The 22,447-nt window shown below is 35.4% G+C and overlaps 1 protein-coding gene across 6 annotated transcripts in view; it reads right to left on the bottom strand.

Moving 5' to 3' along the window:
• VPS54 (VPS54 subunit of GARP complex) overlaps positions 1–22,447 on the bottom strand; it is a 95,048-nt gene that overhangs the window by 57,056 nt on the left and 15,545 nt on the right. For 4 of the 6 annotated variants that reach the window (XR_009521442.1, XM_060026497.1, XM_060026496.1 and 1 more), the window contains exons 2-4: positions 12,740–12,895; positions 11,144–11,385; positions 2,324–2,402 (exon numbers count right to left, since the gene is read on the bottom strand). Coding sequence is in view for 5 of the 6 variants with exons in the window: in XM_060026497.1 (XP_059882480.1) it covers positions 2,324–2,402; positions 11,144–11,385; positions 12,740–12,875 (457 nt within the window). In the remaining variant the exon portion in view is untranslated. The remainder of the gene's footprint in view (positions 1–2,323; positions 2,403–11,143; positions 11,386–12,739; positions 12,896–22,447) is intronic. The other 2 variants (XM_060026499.1, XM_060026501.1) reach the window with 1 other exon arrangement.

Below are 22,447 nucleotides of genomic sequence, written 5' to 3'. Positions count from 1 at the left end.
TATTTTGACAGATTCAATACTATACTAGGTCACAATTAAATAACGATTTAAGTTTCTTTCTTCAACAAATATCAAACACCTTCTGTATACCTAGGAGTAGGCAAAGCAGTGAGTATGTTTCAAATAATTTTAATCAATTGTTTAGTAGCAATAAAACAACTAAATGTATTCAAGTCTTTTTTAAATGGACACAGAAAGCTTGGTGCTATCTTATAGAAATGCTATTTTTATTGTTCAAAAGATCCACCATCCCATCCAGTATTTCCTATGATCAAAAAAATTTTTAATGCCGTAGTAGTTTTCTTCTTAGACATCTTAGTTTGTATCCTCTACAAACTTCTTGCAAATGAACCTCCTTTATCTTCGTCTCACCAATCAGATTTCAGACAAGGTACCCTCCTTTCCAAAACTAAGCTTTCTGTACTCAGACTCCATCCTCTCCTGCCTCTTCTCTGAGCTCACATCAATTACCCTGCCTCTCCATATCTTTAACATTTTAATAGCTCTTTTCTCTCTGCATATAAACATGCTCAGTTCTCTTCGATTAAAAAAGAAGAAGAAGAAGAAGAAAGATAAAACTCAGGGCCTAGAGTAGGTTGAGGCAAGGGAGAACCTCAGGTGCAAAATTTAAGGAAGCACTCGTCTCAGTATTATGCAGATACCTCTCTTGCCTCATCTAATCCTGGCCATGCAAAAACATTCTTCTAGCACAACTGCTAGTAGAAACAAACTAGAGGGATTCTGTTCCCTCTAGTCAATACCTTAACATTTCAAATCTTCAAGTCACATCCATATTGGCAGTCTCCACTTCCTACTCTTGTACTCACTCCTTAATACATAGTATTGAAATTTCTCTAACTACTACTCCAGTCTAAATGTTCTCCCTAAGATCTCCCAAATTGCCAAATCCACAGAGATTTCTCAGAGTGCAAACCTGATCTATCCCTGAAGTATTCTGACACTGTAGACTAATTATTCGCACTTCTTTGAAATTCTAACTACCTTCCATCTCTAAGGTGCAACTCTCTCTTGGTTGACTCTCCTATCTCTCTGACTACTTCTCTTTAGTCTCCTTCACAGGTACATTTTCTACTCCTTCTTAAATGTGACAGCCTCCTAGTGTTCTATCATCAGTTCTCTTCTCCTTACTACTCACATCCTCCCGGGTGATCCCACCTGTGCCCTTGGATTCAACTACCATGCTATTGTCTAGCATACTGTCTATGATAATGTCTATCATACTTGTATCTCCAGCCTAGATCTCTTTCCTGAGCTCTGGGTTGCATACCAGACTCCTCCTTCTATGCAAAACTTCAATTAAACCAGCCTCTATCTCCTCCAAACTTCCTTCTCCAATTCTACCTCTCTCACCTAGCCAGCTGCCCAAGCAAGAAATGTGGGAATCATCCTTGAATCATCTTGCTCCATTACTAACAAATGACTGACCACCAAAACCTGTGCCTCCATTTCTGAGGCATCTCTTAAAGACCTAATTTCCTCTCTATCCTCATTATAACTGCTATAAGGAACACATGATTTCTCACTTGTATTACTGCAATAGGCTTCTACTGTATTCTTGCCTCCAGTTTTATCATCATCTATAAATTTACTACCCACAACTTCTTTCACAGTGAAATATATAATCATAACTCTGATCATGTCTGGTTTAAAATATTTTGTAACTCTATACTGCTTTTAGAAAAGAAAAATGTCTTAGCATGATATACAAGGCTCTTCATGATCTGACTCCTACCTACTTCTTCAGCCTCATTTCTTGCTCCCAGTGGAGCCAGCATACTGAACTCTTGCAGGTCCCAGAACATGCTAATTTCCCTCTTGACTCTATGGCTTTGCATAAACTGTCCCCTTTCCTGAAATGCCTTTTTGCACATAAATATTTCTTGATAGTTAGTTTAAAACACAGATAATCCTCATCAACTCCAGTTTTTATAAAGCTAAGTTAGGAACTCTTTACAATATTACCATGCTGAACTTACTGCCTGATATACAGTGTTGGTTTGTTTAACCTTGCTCAGGAGACCATCAGCTTCTTGAGGACAGGGACTATTTCTTATTCATTTATTTTTAGGCAACAAGCAAAGTACAAAGCACCTGAATATTAAATAACTATTTGTTGAACTGAAGGATAACACTACCATCAGATCCATGATTTTTCTCTTTAAACCTTTTAGAAAAGATTATGATTGCAGGCTATAGAAATTTCACTAGAAATAAAAATTAGATATGATAGTCAACAAGGTCCTAAAATTAAGATTTTGTTCATTAATATTTATGCTATGCTACAAAGAGCACATATTCATACCATGAGTATGTAAGAGAGTCCTGTCAAAGGTATCTTTAGGAGGACAAATTTTCTTGCATCTCTCATGAATCTTCTCTCTCTAATAAAAAGACAAATAAATAATGTGATCAATGCTGTGTGGCAATATGAGTATTCAAAGCATTAAAATATTTAACAAAACAGAATATAAGAATATACCAAATAAGTTCTAAATTTTTCTAATATGAAATCACTAGCCTCTTGAACTTAAATACAAGTAACAAGTATGCTTAATAAACCAAATACCACTGAGGTGTGTGAATGTCTATATACTTATACTCATCCCATTTTATACAATTATAGTAAAATCTCCATAAACTTAGAATGAAGTGGGAAAGCAAATAAAAAATCCTTATTCTTATAACAGAAATCAATTAAGAAAATAACTTTTTAAAAATAAGCAAGAAAATTTTAAACCTATATACCTAAGATTGAAAGACAGATTAGTAGTTAATACTTCCTCTGAGTCCAAAAAGAAAAAAGGAAAGACAGAAAGAAACCCCACTCTGAGTTCAGGTTATATGACCACTAACAACACTGTTATCTTTTGAGATACCATACACAGGACATATGGGAAAGTGGAGTGTGGTAAGGAAAAAACCCTGGGCTAATAGTATTATCCCTGCAGCATTCTGAGAGCAGTTCTATCAGAAACTACAGGACTGTCTCCAAAGTGGCTGTACTATTCTGCATTCCTGTGCACAATGAATAAGAGTTCCTATTAGCCACATCCTTGCCAGCATTTGGTCTTGACAGCATTTTGGATTTTCGTCATTCTAAAGGACGTGTAGTGGCACCTTGTTTTAATTTGCAATTCCCTATAGACATATGATGTCAGGCAACTTTTCATATGCTTACTAGCCATCTGTATCTTTTCTTTGGTGAAATGCCTGTTCAGATCCCTTGTCCATTTTTTGTGGTGAAATATACACAACATGAAATTTACCAGTTAAAACCACTGGTGGAGGTGGCCAAGACAGTGGAGTAGGAAGACCTTGAACTCACTTCCTCCCACAGACACACCAAAATTATAACTATTTACAGAGCAACTATCAATGAGAACCTGAAGAATAGCAGAAAAGATTTTTCACAACTAAAGACACAGAGAAGAAACTACAGCAAGACAGGTAGGAGGGGTAGAGGTATGACCCACTCACCTGGGTCAGGGACCCACAAATGGGAGAAATATCACAATTATAGAGGTCCTCCCCAAGGAGCAAGGGGTCTGAGCCCCACATCAGGCTCCCCAGTCCAGGGTCCTGTGCTGGGAAGATGAGACTCCAGCATGTGTGACTTTGCAAACTAGTGGATCTTATGTTCAGGAGAGCTGGAGAGCTATAGGAAACAGAGTCTCTGCTCTTAAAGGGTGCATGCAAAATCTCACATGCTCTGAGTCCGAGCCAGAGGCAGTTGTTTGAAAGGAGCTTGGGGCAGACCCACTGGACAATGTTGAAGAGCCTCTGAAAGAGGCAGGAGGCAACTGGGACCTCTCCAGGGAATAGAGATGATGGGAGCAGCCATTTTGGGAGCTTGTTGCACTGCAATAACACCAGTGCTGGTGAGCACCATTTTGGAATCCTCCCTCTAGTCTATTAGCACTGGGAACCCAGCCCTGCCCACCAGCAGGCCAGCACCAGCCCTGAACCCACCCGAGGCTGAAGAGATAGCCACATGGGGCCCCAGCCCCACCCTCCAGAAGGCCCATGGCCACTGCATGAGGCACAGCCTCAAAGCCAATCAGGCCGGAGGCCAGCCATGCCTACCAGTGCACCCACAGTAGTTGGCCCCCCCACAAAGTAGGGCACATGCAGCCCCACATAGGGGCTACCCCTATAGGATATAGCTCTGGTAACCAGAGGGGAGCATGTTGCTGTGCCCCACAGGACATATCCTACTTAAGACCATTTCTCCACGATCAGGAAATATAACTGACCTAACACACAGAAATAAACACAGAGAATTGGGCAAAATAAGGAGACGGAGGTATATGTTCCAAACAGAGGAACAAGACATAACCTCAAAAAAAGAACTAAACCAAGTGGAGATAAGCAATCACCTCCACTAAAAAGTCAAGGTAATAATAAAGATACTCACCAAACTCAGGAGGAGAATGAATGAAAACTGTGAAAATTTCAACAAAGAGTTAGAAAATATAAAGAACCAAACAGAGCTGAAGAATACAATAACTGAAACTAGAAGGAATCAACAGTAGATTAGATGATACAGATCTCTTCAGCAGTCTCGAAGAGGAAGTAGTGGGAATCACAGAAGCTGAACAGAAAAAGAAAAAAAGAATAAAAAAAAGTAGTTTGAGACCTCTGGGACAACATTAAGCATACTAACATTCACATTATAGGGGTCCCAGAAGGAGAAGAGAGAGAAAAAAATGGCAGACAACTTGTTTGGAAAAATAATAGCTGGAAACTTCCCTAACCTGGGGAAAGAAACGTATATCCAGGTCCAGGAAGCACAGAGAGTCCCAAGCAAGATGACCCAAAGAGGTCCACACCAAGACACATTAAAATGAAAATGGTAAACAAAAAAAAAAAGATTATAAATACAGAATCATAAAAGCAGCAAGAGAAAAGCAACTAAGTATGTATGAGGGAACTCCCATAAGACTATCAGCTGACTTTTCAGCAGAAATTTTACATGCCGGAAGGGATTGGCAGGATACACTCAAAATAATGAAAGGAAATAACCTACAGCCAAGAATACTCAACCCAGCAAGGTTATCACAAACCTGAAGGAGAGATAAAGAGTTTAACAGACAAGCAAAAGCTAAAAGCTAAGAGTCCTGCACCACTAAACCAGCTTTACAAGAAATATTAAAGGGACTTCTCTAAGTTGAAAAGAAAAGGCCACAACTAGAAATATGAAAAGCATATCCTATGATAAACTGTAATGGAAAAGAATATTTTTAAAAGAATGTATATATACACACATACACATATGTATAACTGAATTGCTTTGCTGAACAGCAGAAATTGACATAATATTGTAAATCAACTATACTTCAATTAAAAATTTAAATTAAAAAAAGAAAAGTATTAAAAAAAACTCACTGGTAAAGGCAAATATACAGTAAAGGTAGTAGATCAACCACTTATAAAGCTAGTAGGAAGGTTGAAAGACAATAGTAGTAAAATCATCTATATCCACAATAAGTAGTTAAGAGTTACACAAAACAATAATATGTAAAATATGACGTCAAAAGCATTAAATGTGGGGGTGGGGTGTAAAAATGTAGGGTGGTTAGAATACGTTCAAACTTAAGAGCATCAACTTAATCAGAGTGTGTGTGTGTGTGTGTGTGTGTGTGTGTGTGATATTTAAAACTCATGGTAACCAAAAAATACAAATACATACACACTAACTAATCAAAGATAACCAAAAAACCTACAATACATACACATACAAAAAAGAGAAAGGAATCCAAACATAACACTAGGGACTTCCCTGGTGGTCCAGTGGTTGGGACTTCAGGTTCAATCCCTGGTTGGGGGGCTGGGATCCCACATGCCTGTGGCCAAGGGGCCAAGGCACAGAACGGAGGCGGTGTTGTGGCAAATTCAATAGAGACTTAAAAAAAAAATGGTCCACATCAGGAAAAAAAACTAAAACTCAAACAAACATAACACTAAAGATAGTCATCAAATCAAAAGGGAAGAGAGCAAAAGAAGAGGAGGAAAAAAAAAAACCTACAAAAAAAACAAGGGGCTTCCCTGGTGGCGCAGTGGTTGAGAGTCCGCCTGCCGATGCTGGGGACACGGGTTCATGCCCTGGTCTGGGAGGATCCCACATGCCGCGGAGCGGCTGGGCCCGTGAGCCATGGCCGCTGAGCCTGCGCATCCGGAGCCTGTGCTCCGCAACAGGAGAGGCCACAGCGGTGAGAGGCCCACGTACCACAAAAAAACCCAAAAAACAAAACAAAACAAAAAACCAGAAAATGATTAACAATATGGCAATAAGGACATACCTATCAATAATTACTTTAAAAGTAAATGGACTAAATCCTCCAATCCAAAGACATAGAATGGCTGAATGAATATAAAAACAAAACCCATATATATGTTGCCTACAAGAGACTCACTTCAGACCTAGCCACACACAGACTGAAAGTGAGGGATGGAAAAAGGTTTTCCATGCAAATGGAAACCAAAAAAAAAAAGGAAAGAAAAGAAAAAAAAAGCTGGGTAGCAATGCTTATATCAGACAAAGTGACTTTAACACAAAGACTGTAACAAGAGACAACGAAGGACATTACATAATGATCAAGGGATCAGTCCAAGAAGAAGATATAACAGTTGTAAATACATATGCACCCAACATAGGAGCACCTAAATACGTAAAGCAAATATTAATGAGAAAAACTGGTTATACAATGAAAGTAGGGGACTTTAACACCCCACTTACATGGTTGGATAGGTCATTCAGATAGACAATCAATGGTCTTAAATGTCACATTAGACCAGATGGAACTAACAGATATGTAAAAACATTTCATCCAAAAGCAGCAAAATACGCATTCTTTTAAATGCACACGGAACATTCTGCAGGACAGATCATATGCTAGGCCACAAAATAAGTCTCAAAATGGACTACCCTGGTGGCGCAGTGGTTAAGAATCCGCCTGCCAATGCAGGGGACACGGGTTCAAGCCCTGGCTCAGGAAGATTCCCACATGCCATGGAGCAATTAAGCCCGTGTTCCACAACTACTGAGCCTGCACTCTAGAGCCCACAAGCCACAAGTACTGAGCTCATGTGCCACAACTACTGAAGCCCGTGTGCCTAGAACCCGTGCTCGGCAGCAGGAGAAGCCACTGCACCGCAACAAAGAAGAGCCTCCACTCGTCACAACTAGACAAAGCCCACACGCAGCAACAAAGACCCAATGCAGCCAAAAATAATTAAATAAATTTATTAAAAAGTCTCAATAAATTTAAGAAGATTGAAATCATATCAAGCATCTTTTCCAACCACAAGACTATGTGACTAGAAATCAACTCCAAGAAGAAAAAATTCAAAAACACAAACAGGTGGAGTCCAAACAACATGCTACTAGACAACCAATGGGTCACTGAAGAAATGAAAGAAGAAATTTAAGAAATACCTAGAAACAAATAAAAACATAAACATAACAATCCAAGATCTATGAGATGCAGTAAAAACAATTCTAAGAGGGAAGTTTATAGCAATACAAGCCTACCTCAGTAAACAGAAAAATCTCAAATAAATAAGCTAAACTTCCACCTAAAGTAACTAGAAAAAGAAGAAAAAGCAAAACCCAAACTTAGTAGAAGGCAAGAAATAATAAAGATCAGAGCGGAAATAAATAAAACAGAGACTTAAAAAACAATTGAAAAGATCAATGAAACTAAGAGCTGGTTATTTCAAAAGATAAATAAAATTGATAAAGCTGTAGCCAGACTCATCAAGAAAAAGAGGACCCAAATAAATAAAATCGGAAATGAAAGAGAAGTTACAACTGACACCACAGATACAAAGGATAAAAGATTACTACAAACAATTATACACCAATAAAGTGGACAACCCAGAAGAAATGGATAAATTCCTAGAAACATACAATCTCTCAAAACGGAAACAGGAGGAAACAGAAAATATGAAAAGACTGATTACCAGTAATGAAATCAAATCAGTAATTAAAAAAAAAAAAACTCCCAACATACAAAAGTCTAGGACCAGATGGATTCACAGGTGAATTGTGTCAAACATCTAAAGAAGAGTTAACACCTATCCTTCTCAAACTACTCCAAAAGGGATGCTTCCAGACTCATTCTGCAAAGCCAGCATTACCTTGATATCAAAATCAAAGACACGACAAAAAAGAAAATTACAGGCCAGTACTCCTGATGAACATAGATGCATGAATCCTCAACAAAATATTAACAAACCGAATTCAATAATACATTAAAAGGATCATAAAATATGATCAAGTGGGATTTAACCCAAGGGTGCAAGGATGGATCAATATCCGCAAATCAATCAATATGATAGACCACAATAACAAATTGAAGAATAAAAATCATATGATCATCTCAATAGATGCAGAAAAAGCTTTGACAAAATTCAACATACATTTATGAGAAAAACTATCAACAAAGTTGATATAATGGGAAAATACCTCAACATAATAAAGCCATATATGACAAATCTACAGCCAACATCATACTCAACAGTGAAAAGCTGAAAGCATTTCCTTAAGATCAGGAACAAGACAAGGATGTCCATTCTTGCCACTTTTATTCCACATAATACTGGAAGTCCTAGCCACAGCAATCAGACAAGAAATAGAAATAAAAGAAATCCAAACTGGAAAAGAAAAAGTAAAACTGTCACTATTGGCAGAATACATGATACTATATATAGAAAATCCTAAAGAAGCTACCAAGAAACTATCAGAACTAGTAAATGATTCAGTAAAATTACAGGATACAAAATTAATAAACAGAGTCTATTGTGTTTCTGTACACTAACAATGAACCATCAGAAAGAGAAATGAAGAAAACAATCCCATTTGCAACTGCATCAAAAAGAATAAAATACCTAGAAATAAATCTAACCAAGGAGGTAAAAGCCTTGTACTTGGGAAACTGTAAGGTACTGATGAAAGAAACTGAAGATGACACAAACAAATGGAAAGATATACTGTACTCATGGATTGGGAGAATTAATAGTTAAAGTGACCATACTACGAAGGTGATCTACAGATTCAGTGCCATCCCTATCAAAATACCAATGGCATTTTTCACAGAACTAGAGCAAATAATTCTAAAATTTGTATGGAAATACAAAAGACCCCAAATAGCCAAAACAATCTTGAGAAAGAAAACCAAAGCTGGAAGTATCATGCTCCCTGATTTCAAACTATACTATAAAACTATAGTAATCAAAACAGAAATGGTACTGGCACAAAAACAGACACATAGATCAATGAAACAGAATAGAGAGCCCAGAAATAAACCCATGCTTACATGGTCAAATAATCTATGACAAAGGAGGCAAAAATATACAATAGGGAAAAGAGCCCCTTCAATAAGTGGTGCTGGGAAAAATGGACAACTACATGCAAAAGAATCTAACTGGACTATTTTCTCATACCATATACAAAAATAAACTCAAAATGGATTAGAGACTTAAATGTAAGACCTGAGGCCATAAAACTCCTAGAAGAAATATAGGCAGTAACCTCTTTGACATGGATCTTAGCAAATTTTTTTTTTTTTTTTGGATCTGTCTCCTCAGGCAAGGGAACAAAAGCAAAAATAAACCAATGGGATTACATCAAACTAGAAAGCTTTTTCACAGCAAAGAAACTATCAATAAAACCAAAAGGCAGCCTTCTAAATAGGAGAAGATATTTGCAAATAATATAACCAATAAATGGTTAATATCCAAAATACACAAAGAACTCATACAACTCAACATCAAAAAAACAAACAACTCAATTCAAAAATGGGCAGAGGACCTGAAGAGACATTTTTCCAAAGAAGACATACAGATGGTCAACAGACACATGAAAAGATGATCACTAATTATCAGGGAAATGCAAATTAAAATCACAGTTGAGATACCACCTCACACCTGTCAGAATGGCTGCTACTAAAAAGACAACAAATAGCAAATTAAAAGTCTTGGTCAGAATGTGGACAAAAGGGAACCCTGGTGAACTGCTGCTGAGATAAATTGGTACAGCCACTATGGAAACAGTATGGAGGTTCCTCAAAAAAGTAAAAATAGAACTGCCACAGAATCCAGCAATTCCACTTCTAGGTATTTACCTGAAGAAAACAAAAACACTAATTCTAAAAGATATATGCACACCAATATTCACTGCAGCATTATTTACAACAGCCAAGATAAGGAAGCAACCTAAGTGTCTATCAATAGATTAATGGCTAAATAAGATGTGGTATATATACACAATGGAATATGACTCAGCCATTAAAAAAAAATGAAATCTTGCTATCTGCAACATCGATGGATCTCGAAGGTATTATGATAAGTGAAATAAGTCCGACAAAGACAAATACTGTATGCTCCAACTTAACATGTGGAATCTGTAAAACAAAACAAACAAACAAAGCAAAAGGAAAACAGACTCACAGAGAATAAACAAATGGTTGTCAGAGAGGAGGGGAGTTGGGGGGTTGACAAAATAGGTGAAGGGGATTAAGAGGCACAAGCCTCCAGTTATAATATAAATAAGTCATGGGTATGTAATACACAGCATAAGGAATATTGTCAATAATACTGTAATAATTTTGTATGGGGACAGACAGTTACTTGACTTACTGTGGTGATCATTTCATAACATATGCAAATGTCAAATCATTATACAGTACACCTGAAACTAACATACTATTGTACATTAACTAACTTTTTTTGTAATTACAAAATAAAAAATGAAACATTAGTAACGTTGACCATCTTTTCATGTGCTTATTGGTCATTTGTATATCTCCTTCAGAGAAATGTCTATGCAAGTCCTGTGCCCAATTTTTAATTGGGTTGTTTGTTTCTTATTGGTGTGTTTCACATTGATTCTTAGAACTATTAGGAATGTATAATTCTGAAAAATCACTACTGTAAGAGAAATATATTTACATATATCTAAGCAAAGAATTAAATACAACCCAGGACAATAGAATGTATATGAAAAGAAAAGAATACCATAGGCTCATCAAAGATTATTGGTCAGAAATCTATAATAAATCAAACTAGAAGTATTTCTTTTACTTTTAACCTGACTATAACTAATATCAAGATCAGATATTACCTGAGAGATTTCCTGTTGATATACTGTAAAATGTTCCTTGTTGATCTGTGGGAGGTAGAATGAAGGTATGACTTCAGTGTCCACAAAGTCCAATCCCCATGTTTTTGTGAAGAAGTCAGATTCTCTTTTTGCTAATCTAGGATCATTTAATGCTGCTGGGAGATTTACTTTGGAATGATATATAGTCCATCTATGTTGATCTGTAACTAGAGATGGGGCAACACATAAACTATTTGAATCACCTGCAAAAAGTAAACAAGAGAACTCTGTAAAGTAAGTTTTATGTTTGAAAGCACATTCTAGAAAAATAAAAATGCTTAGATTATACAAAGCAACTAAACTCTCCCTTCTATAGCAAATGCTTTAACCTTCAGCTGTCAGCATCAACTGCCAAGGGGAGGAAAAACATGTACAAGATAAAGGATATGCAGAATTTGAGGGTTGTAGTTGAAGGGTGGGGGAAGAAAGTCTTTCATTAATTTCTTTCCTTAATGTACAATTTATCTTTTTTTCAACATCAAAACTCTTCTACCTTCTACTGTATGTCTTCTATCCTTTAATACTCCAGGTTTTTTCCACAGGTAGGCCTTTTTTCTATTGTTTTATGGCAGACACACCTGGTTCCAATATCCTTTTTTTCAGCTTATAATTAGATAACCAAAATGCTGCTGTGACATTAACCATAGAGGAGAGAAAAATATACAGTCGGTTCTCGTTATTCACAGTTTTGTTCTATAAAGTCACTGGAACATTTAATAAGCAAATACTGAACCTTTGCTCCTATGGGAAATACAGGGTTACGTTCCTGCAAATCTTTGCAACTTTCATCATCCAATCAATATATAATCTTGTTTTGTGTGTGTTTCTGTTTAAAGATATCTTATTTAATATATATTGTTCATTCATTAACATTGAACTCACGGCTAACACCACTATAACTCACACCTGAATGAAGCTTATGCAACATACGTATTCTCCTCATAAGACACAATATAGCCTTCCTGTGCTTAGAAACACTAGAAAGCACTTCAGTACAACATTTGGAAACCATTTTGAACAGCAAAATCATCAACAAAAATACAAAAAAATGTGGCACTAAATAGACCACAAAAGGGACATGTGTTTACAGCATGAAAGCTGAAAGAAGGCAAAGTGTTGCTTAGTTCAACCTCAGGTGGGAACGTGCATATCAGGCGATTCAAATTTTTCACTCCTCTGTGCTTGTCTACAAATGACCACAAATGTGCCACAAGTATTGATTTAGGCGTTACAACTAAATTTTAGGAATTAAGCAAATTTGCAAATATAGAATCGGCAAGTAATGAGGACTGACTGTACTATGTTTAACTGAAGAGCTTTCAATCTGTACCCTCATTTTCAAAACTTTTCTTTCAGTTTATATAAGTGACTTCGTTTATGGAAATGTATGAAAAGAACTATATTTCAATTTCTTAATCAACTTATTTCCAAATTATGTCTTTAGTTTTCATATCGTAAAATTTACTCTTTTGAGTTAAGTATATGATATCTGACTTCACTTAAAGATAAAACAAATCCTCAATAAAATTCCTCAAAAAACGGAAAAAAAGGTATTACCTGTGGGTTCCTTGGGACACACATCTGGCAGTGACTGCACAGGTCGAATGTGTTTTGTCGGGTCTACCTCTTTTTTAAAGAAAACATCACTGCTGCTTCCTTGAGGCACTGGTGAAGAACTGTGGCTTGAAGCCATTGCATAAAATCACCACTCAACTGAAAATGAGCAACAAATAATCATCAAGATACTTAATACAAATCAAAACTCATCTGTAAGTACTATACATGTCACAAAAATTTTCTTTCAAAAACAGACACATTATTTAAAATCCCTCAAGGTGTAAGTACATAATTTGAATACTCACTATCAATTGTGGGAGTCATTCACTATATTTAGTTTGCTAAGAAAGTTATTTGTCCTTGTTTAAAAAGTATTCTCCTCAAAGTGAAATATCCTTATTTAGTCTTTTATCCAAAGTGAAAATAGATACCAAAACTGTAACCAATATATATTAAAAATTCCATTCATTCAGCAAGTATATAATAATTATACATTATAGCAAAGTGGGTTAAGTGCATGGGTTTTTGAAATCTGACTGTCTGGGTTCATACCCCAGCTTCACTTACTAGCAATATAACCTTGAGGAAATTTACTTAATCTTTGTGTGTTTTACTTCATGTGTAAAAATGGAGATGAAAAAAGATCCCATCTCATAAACATTTTGTAAGAATTAAAGGAATGGATATATGTAAAGCATTTAAAACAATGCCTGCCTCAAAGTTAGTGTTCATAAATGAACACTAGTTATCATTATGTTTACAATTACTATGTGACTGTCACTATATTAAATGTTTATAAAAGAAGTATCATTCTTCAAAGTACTTGCAATTACATTAGGTAATCAAAAAAATCAAAACCCTAAACAAAACACAAGTTAATCTATGTCTACACTTTTTAACAAGTAAGAAAAGAATTTGTGGGGCCAAGACAACATAATAAAGGCTACAATGTCAGCTAACACTTTACAAATGAAGCAGTACATAACCTGGATAATGAAGAACATGTATTATTTTACTATCGGAGGGTAGAAACTCATATTGCTGATCATATCAACCAAACAGCAGACATTCAATAAATAACTTTTTAATGAAGGAATAAATAAATGAACATAAACAGAAGCTTATAGTTGAAAAGGAACTTAGAGATCACCTAGTCTAAGTTCCCTGATACTAGCGATAAGTATGACAAGGCCCAAAAGGATTAGGTGGTTTACAAAGATACATGTGCTTTAACAAGTTTTTTAAAAAGCCAATTTAGGAAACCTGGTGAATAGAAAAGTAAGAGTAAGAAATAAAAGGAGAGATATAAGGCTAGGACTCGTGACAAAAAAAGTCATCCCCTCTAGCTCCTCTATAGTTTGATGGAAAGCTAAAAATTACATTTCCCAGACTTCTTGTATACCTGTCTCAGTCCTTCTAACACAAAGGAAACACATCCAATTACACCATTCACTGAGACCATAAGAAACAAGCTGCTAAGAAAAGAACAAAGATAAATAACTTCCTCAAAGTTCCGGAAAAAGCAAAAAACAGCATGAACAAAGGTTAAGGGACATAGAATAATCATAAGACTATGCGGAAACTGACTTGGCTGGAGTGAAATGTTTGCTGACAAAAATGCTGACAAAAGTACTGACAAATAAATCATATTTACACACACACACACACACACACACACACACACAGACAGTATGGTCAAACTACAGGAGCCAGTAGAGGTTTGGGGGAAAAGAGTACTATGATGAAAATATCCGGGAAAATTAATCAGAGTATTGGTTTGAAAGCCATCACTGGCCCATTGCATTTATATCCATATATATTAAGTGTACAGTTGTTTCTGTATAAAAGCATTTGCATATTTAAGAAGAAGAAACATTCAAGAATGTTTCCTAAGGATAGGAAACACTGATAACACAGAAGCCTGTACATTCAGTGCTTGGTAAAGACAATTCTACATGTGACATTAAGTCTGTTTAACTTTTTTGTTAATTTCATCAAATAAAATGGCTAAAATAAACACATTTTGACACTTAAAGAAGTAGGCTACAAATATATGGAAAATGTGTTTATGTCGAACACCCATTGCTTGATGTCAGATAAATTAAATATTGATTCCGACAATAGCACACTACAATTTCAATGTATTCTATTTACCATCATGTTGTTTTAACAGCAAAAAGAAAGCCTAATTGACATCTTAGGAACCTAGAAATACTTGAGGAGATGAGGACTTGTGGAAAAACATTTCTAGACTCCTATAAGTTACTTCTATATCTGGGTGGGGAAATAAAAATGGCTTATTTACTCCTTAAAGATTCTGAATTGGGAAACAGGCACAAGTTTTCTGTTTTTTTTCCACACCCCTCCTAATTCTTATGAAAAGAGGGACAATCTCTAGCTATAAAGGGATTATGTACAATTAGGGTACTGCCTACATGGGTGAGCCCCAATTTCTATCCATCTGACTCTCAGATCCTCTCACCATCCTGTGTTTAAGATGATCTCCCCACAGTAAGAACCAAACTTTGTATTAATAACCACATAACATGTATGACACAGATACTTGGTAAGTGCAATCATTGGTAATAAAACATGGGAGATTTATTCACAAAGCATGGATGTATAAACAAATAAGCAAATCTACATGGCCTCTAAACCAAACAATTTCAACAAAGAAATAATCTTTCATAAGAAAGTTTTAGTGTAAGTGAAGAATAGTTTGTCTATCCAGAAAAAAAAAACAAACAAAAAAACAGAATACAGGAAAAAGGAAAGCTCTCAGCACTAAATGTAGGCAACCCTCGATTTTTAACACTTCCACTTGTAACTACCATCTAGATACAAATTGGGCATTTGACCAGTGGTCACCAATAATGAGAATCTATAAATAGATCCACCCTTCTTCACATGGTAACCTTCTCATAATTATATCATTACCATACTCAAATATTTTCTCTTGAAGTCTTCTTTGGTTTCTTACACTTAGTCGCTGTTTATTTCTATTTTTGTACCAATCATACTGAAATTTTGGTTTTCATACAGGTCTTTCCTATTAGACTGTGAACTTCTTGATGTTTCCATTTTCCTGTGTATTCTATATGCCTAACACAGTTCCTGGCACACAGAAAATATATTATATTCTATAGATGAATGAAATGGGTAGTATATAGAACAGAGAAGAGAGAAACATTAGTTAGACAACTACCAATAATCCTTGAGTGAGTAGACAGAAGCATGGGTCTGGGCTGATAAAGAAAGGAATAAACAGACTCATTCGTTCCAAAAGAAAAAAACTGCAAGGATGTGTAAATCAGAAACATTTGATTTTTCTTTCTTGTAGCTCAAAATATCTTTTTATGCTAAAAGTTCAGTTAAGAGCTTCTATTTAAAAGGTCTAGAAGCACTGTCACTCCAGAAGCAATGACCACACCAAGTGCTCAGACCCTGGTTTCTAAATACCATTCCCCACAAAGAAACAATGGCTCTTTAAAGAAATAGTTGACTCCAAACCTGAACCACAGAAAGAACAATTTGATCATGAGAACACTTGTGTCAGAAAGCAAGGAAATGCTCTAAGACCAGTAGGATCTATCAAAAGGAACAAGGACCAAGTTAAAGGGCTCCCACTGACCACATTTAGGACAAGTTGAGCGCTCAAAAAAAAACCCCGAGTGTAACATATTGAACAAATACAAAATAATGAATCTATAGTGTTACTTGGGGGGAGGGGGATGAGGAAAAGGGTGTGGAGTGGGAGAGGGGAAAGGAAATCTCTTATTTATAGAAGAATGCCAGTAAATGTGAATGACTGAAATAGAAAATCACCATTTTGTAACCCCCAATGTAAAAATCAATTTAGGCAAAAATCATCAATATATGCTAAAGCTACTAGGTGAAAGGCTGTTCAGAAACAGAAAATTCACCTAGTGCTAAAGTATTACCTCACAGACTACTTTGCAAGGCAAAGGGGAAAATGTATCTCTAAAATGGAAAGATCTGGCTGTCACCACCTTAATTAACTAAGTCATCAAATTTGGCATCATTCAGAATAATAAGACAACTTGATATTATGTGATTCATGAAATAATAATATGAAATAAACATCATCGCCTATGAAGCATTCTCACCAAAAATGTTTAACACAATCTAATCAAGCCTCTAGACCAAGGGTTAAGCCTTTTGTCCTGTGGATTCCTTTGGCAGTCTGGTAAAGTCTACAGAACCCTTGCCAGAATAATGTTTATAATGCATAAAATACATAAGATTACAATGGACAATTATACTGAAATATAGCTGTCAAACTATCTTCTTAAATTTTAATACAGTAATATTTTTGCTTGATTATGCAAATTTATCCTAATTTCTAAGCAATAAATGAGCATAAATATTTTGAGATAAATTTAATATGATATGAAAACATCTGAAATTTCTCTTGGTGACAAAGTTACAGGTAGTGCTAATACCCCTGTGAAAGGTTTCTTACATTCACAATTAAAGGAAATGCTAAAATTCAGTTAAGGTATGGCTGCTCAATCATGGCACCACTGACATTGACATTCTGATCTAGATAATTCTTTCCTTGTACATTGTAGGATCCTTAGATGCATCCTTAGCCTCTATCCACTTGATGCCAATAGCAGCCTCGCACCCAGTTGTGATAACCAAAAATGTCTTCAGGCAAAGCCAAACATCCCTATGCGGGGGAAGAGAGGAGAGAGGACAAAAATCACCTCAGTTGAGAACCACTGAATTAAAATAAAGATGTAATTTTTTCCCCATCCAAAGTTCCGACTCCCTGTATTCTATCCACAGACCCTACAGAGTATGTGAACTGAGTTAAGTACCTTTGCTCTAGACCTACCTTCCAGTCTAAGAAAACAGAGGGGAGTAGGATAGTGAGATTTAAACCACAACATGGGGAAACAAATAAACTGAGAATATGAGACACTCTACAAGAAAACTGGCCTGGACACTTAGATGAATGTCATTTTTAAAAGCTGGGGAACTATTCTATATTAAAATAAATAAAGAGACAACAACTAAAGGCAATATACAAGCCTTGACGGGATGCTGGTTAAAAAAGAAAAAAAAATGCCTCTAATACACTCTTGGAACAATTGGGAAATTCTGAATATGGATTGGATGTTATATGAGATTTTGGAATTATTATTAATTTTCTTAAGTGGATTGATGGTATTGAGATTATGGGAAAATGTCCTTATACTCAGGACATGAACAATAAAGTATTCAGGAATGAAACATGATGCCACCTACAACTTACTTTCAAATGATTCAGCAAAAAATACACACAGATAAACAAATATGGCAAAATGTTAAAAATGGTTTATCTAAGTCAAGTACATATGACTAACATGTTCTATTCTTTCACTTTTCTGTATGTTTTGTAGTCTTCACAATAAAAAGTTGGGGGAAAGAAACTATATTTTTCAAACATTAAATAGATAAATAATGCAAAATATCAGAAAGAAGGAAAAACATTAAATTTGTAACTGTTAATCTGCCTGAAGATGGCATTCTTGTACAACTTCAAATATGGAGGAAAGAAAATCAATAAATTTCAATCAAGTTTTAATGCTGCAGAAGAATAATACCATATATAGAAACGAATTCCTTAGAAGCTGAATGAGAAGGCAGCTGAGATGGACAACCATTTACCACAGGCATTACCCAGATACTGTGTAAAAATCTCTTCCCTTGCTTCCACACTATAATATTAGCTGCTTACAGAGAACAATGATATTACAAAATCATTTACAGCCAACTCTGAACTATCTATGAAATTGCCTATTACAGGTAAAGTAATAGCAAAAGTCTTTTTTCCCCCCTCTACCAAAGTGGTTAACAGAGATATACTAACTAATCATTTTACTTCCCTTCTATTCTTCAGAAGTGATACCCTACTTTATAATATACCCTACTTTATAAAACCTAAACTTGCCTGCCCTCTATCGGCCTTCTATCACACTGTGGTCCTCTAACTGGTCTCTGCTTTCAGTCTAGACCATTCTGCACATTGCTTTAGGATTAATCTTCTAGAATGTTTTCATTCTGTCATACTTCAGCTCAAAAACCTTTGCTTTCATTTGGAAAGTTATTCATTACTTTCCAAACAAGTGCCAAGTTTTACAAGCTGGTACTCAAGGATTTCTACAATCTGATGTTTACCTTCCTTTCTAGCCTGATTTCCTATTACCCATTGATAATCTCTATTCTGGATACGGTGGTCTAATTGTCCCTCTAATCCATCACACTATCAAGGCCTCCTTGTCTTTGTTAAGGCTGTGTCCTTCCTAGAATATTCATATCATCCTTCTACCTATCCAATGCCTCTTCTTCCGTCAAAGGTCATTTCAAATTTCATTTCTAGATAACATATATTAAGAAAACAAATATACAAACACTCTAAAATATGAACAAAAATAACCTCAGCATTATTTTTAAGAGTGAAAAAGCTGAAACAAACTTCTAAATAAGAAGGAATCGGTTATTTAATAAACTATAGTATAGCCAATGGATTACACTGTCATTAAAAATAGGATTGCAGACTTCACATCCACTAGGATGGTTACTATCCAAAAAAACAAAACCAACCAACCAAACATCATCAACAACAACAAAAAGTGTTGACAAGGATGTGGAGGTACTAGAAGCCTTATGCACTGTTGGTGGGAAGTAAAATGGTGCAGCCATTTCAGAAAACAGCATGGCAATTCCTCAAAAAAGTAAAACTAGAACTACCATATGATGCAGCAATTCCACTTCTGTGTATATACCCAAAAGAACCGAAAGCAGGGTCTTGAGGAGTCATTTGTACATCCATGTAATAGTAACATTATTCATAATAGTCAAGAGGTAGAAGCAACCCAAGTGTTCACTAACGGATGAATGGATAAACAAATGTGGTATATATGCACAATGGAGTATTATATTCAGCCTTAAAAAACGAAGGAAATTCTGACATTTGCTATAGCATGGATGAACCTTGACGACATTATGCTAAGTGAAATAAGCCAATCACAAAAAGACAAATACTGTATGATTCCACTTACATGAGGTACATAAGCAGTGAAATTCACTGAGACAGAAAGTAGAATGTGGTTGGCAGGGGCCAGGGAAGGGAAAACAGGGAGTTGTTTAATGGATTATAGTGTTTCAGTTTTGCAAGATGAAAAAGTTCTGGAGATTGGCTGCACAACAATGTGAATACACTTAACACTACTGAACTGCATACTTAAAAATGGTTAAGATGATAAACATTATGTTATACATATTTTTTACCACAATTAAAAATTTTTTGAAATACAATTGCAAAATATTTAATAACACAAAAATGTTTAACATATATTGTTAAGTGGAAACAGTTTTCAAAGTAGTATGCCAGTATGATCCCAATTTTCTAATTTAAAATAAGCATACATATTTCCAAAAAAAATTGCACGGACATATACCACAATATTAACAATGGTTACTGTCAAATGACAAAATTATAAGAAATTTTTATTTGTTTGTGCTTTTTTTGAATTTTCCAAATGTTTTCCTATGAAAACTTATTACTTTATATTTATTAGTCAGGGTTCTCCAGAGAAACAGACCCAATAGGATATTTATAAGAGAGTTATTCAAGGAATTGGCTCACCACCCAGTTGTGGAGGCCAAGAAGTTCTACAATCTGCCTTCTGCAAGCTGGAGAACCAGGAAAGCCAATGGTATAATTCAGTCTGAGGCCAAAGGCCTGAAATACAGGCGGCTGCTGCTATTAAGACCCGGAGTCCAAAGGCCTAGAACCAAGAGCTCTGATGTATGAGGGCCAGATAATTCGAATGTCCCAGCTCAAGAGGAGAGAACAAATTCACCCTTCCTTTGCTTTTTCTGTTTTATTCAGGTCTTCAAAGGATTAGATGATGATGATGCCTGCTCACACTGGCAAGGGCAGATCTCTTTACTCAGTCTACTGAATTAAATGCTAATTTCATCCAGAAACACCCTCAAAGACACACTTAGAAATAATGTTTTACCATCACTAGTGGGCATCCCTTAGTCTAGCCAAGTTGATACATAAGATTAACTATGACACTTTATTAATCAGGAACGATGCTATTACAAAAGTTCAGTTTCAGCCTTATACCTACCTCCACTATGAATCTTTCTAATGACTATAACCCTCAGAAAACTAGCTTTCCTTTGAAGTTGGAATACTTAACGATCTATATCAGCAATTTACAAACTTTTTTGATCCTGTATCCCAACAGTTAAAAAAATTTTAAGCGATCACCGTTTACAAATTATATAGGGTACAACTGTATATTAATGCAGGTTATATAAAATTGTGCTAAATGGAACTTTTTTAAAGATAGAGAGAAAACACTTTTAAAAATAATCTAGTTTATTAATTAATGGCAAAAAGTACTTTTTACTCTATTTTTAATCAATAGCAATGTGATTGCACTATACCTCATTATTATTAAAAATCTTGATTTAAACTTTATGAAATGGTGATTCAAAGGTTTGGCTCTAAGTTCAATTTATTTTTATACCTGGCTTTTAATGCCTATTATAGAAAATTTAAAAAGATACTCACGAATATATGTAGAACCAAATGGAAGAAATCACTGATCACACTTCCTAAACTCTCTATTTTGAGATTTTTAAAACAGGGTAGAAAACTCCAGTCTGGGTTTTTAACGAGTTCATCATTTAACAAAATAACATAATGATGGAATATTTCCAAACAGCAGATTTACCATAGCTTGAGTGTTTCTAGAAGATCAACTACTATTATACATTTTCTTATTCATTATTTAAAAATAAAAACAAACAAAAACACCCTGTGGAAACAGATTTAATGTGTGCGTCTGTCTGTGTTTTGTGTCTGTGTGTTTCACTATCTGTTTGGTTAAATATTACTGACAGTCACATGCCATTTCTGAAAAGATCAGCAAATTTGGAATGCTTTTTCTTATTAAAAAAAACACAAAACATACATAACATATTCTTAAGTTCCACGGCTATTTTGAGTACTTTTATGTATGGAAGAGCTTGTACTAAGAATAGGAGAATCCAACTCTGTGCTTTGTTTATTTGTGGTTCCATTGTTAGTATTCATCCAAGATGTGACTTCTCTTCAGGAATCATTTTAGGTTAATTAAACATTTTATAAGAGTTGGTTTAGTTAAAACTAGATAGCATAATTTGTAAACCCAATTAACTATTCATGTAAGGCTATTACATGACAAGGATGAACTAAGTGAAGGATACCACTCTTAATCCCTTGAGCTTACTCACTTATCTGTAACTTGACTATCTGATAAACATACAGATGGATTGAAGATGCTGGTATCAATCCTCATAATAAATATTAGTACAGGTTCATTTCTTTTTTCTTTAGATAAAAACTGAATATTCCTTAAGCTGGGTGGAATCTTACAAAGGAGTTTAGACTTAATCCACAAGACTGTAGTGAGTCATTATAGACTTAAGACACGAGTGTTGAATAGATCACTCTAGGAGAGTATTAGTGAGGAGGGCCAAGTATAGAACCTAGGAGGACTCCAACATTTCTGAAGAAAGAAGTGAAAGAAAGATATAAAGAACAGCTTGTGATAAAGACAAGAAGGAACATCCAAGAAGGTGGGAGAAAAACCAGGGAAGAAAAATCAGCTCAGAATTGGCAAATAAAACACTAAGGCA

Source organism: Delphinus delphis, chromosome 12, assembly GCF_949987515.2.
Source record: "Delphinus delphis chromosome 12, mDelDel1.2, whole genome shotgun sequence".
Lineage (NCBI taxonomy): Eukaryota > Metazoa > Chordata > Mammalia > Artiodactyla > Delphinidae > Delphinus > Delphinus delphis.
The sequence above is the reverse complement of the archived record's forward strand: the minus strand, read 5'-3'. Positions and strand labels throughout refer to the sequence as shown.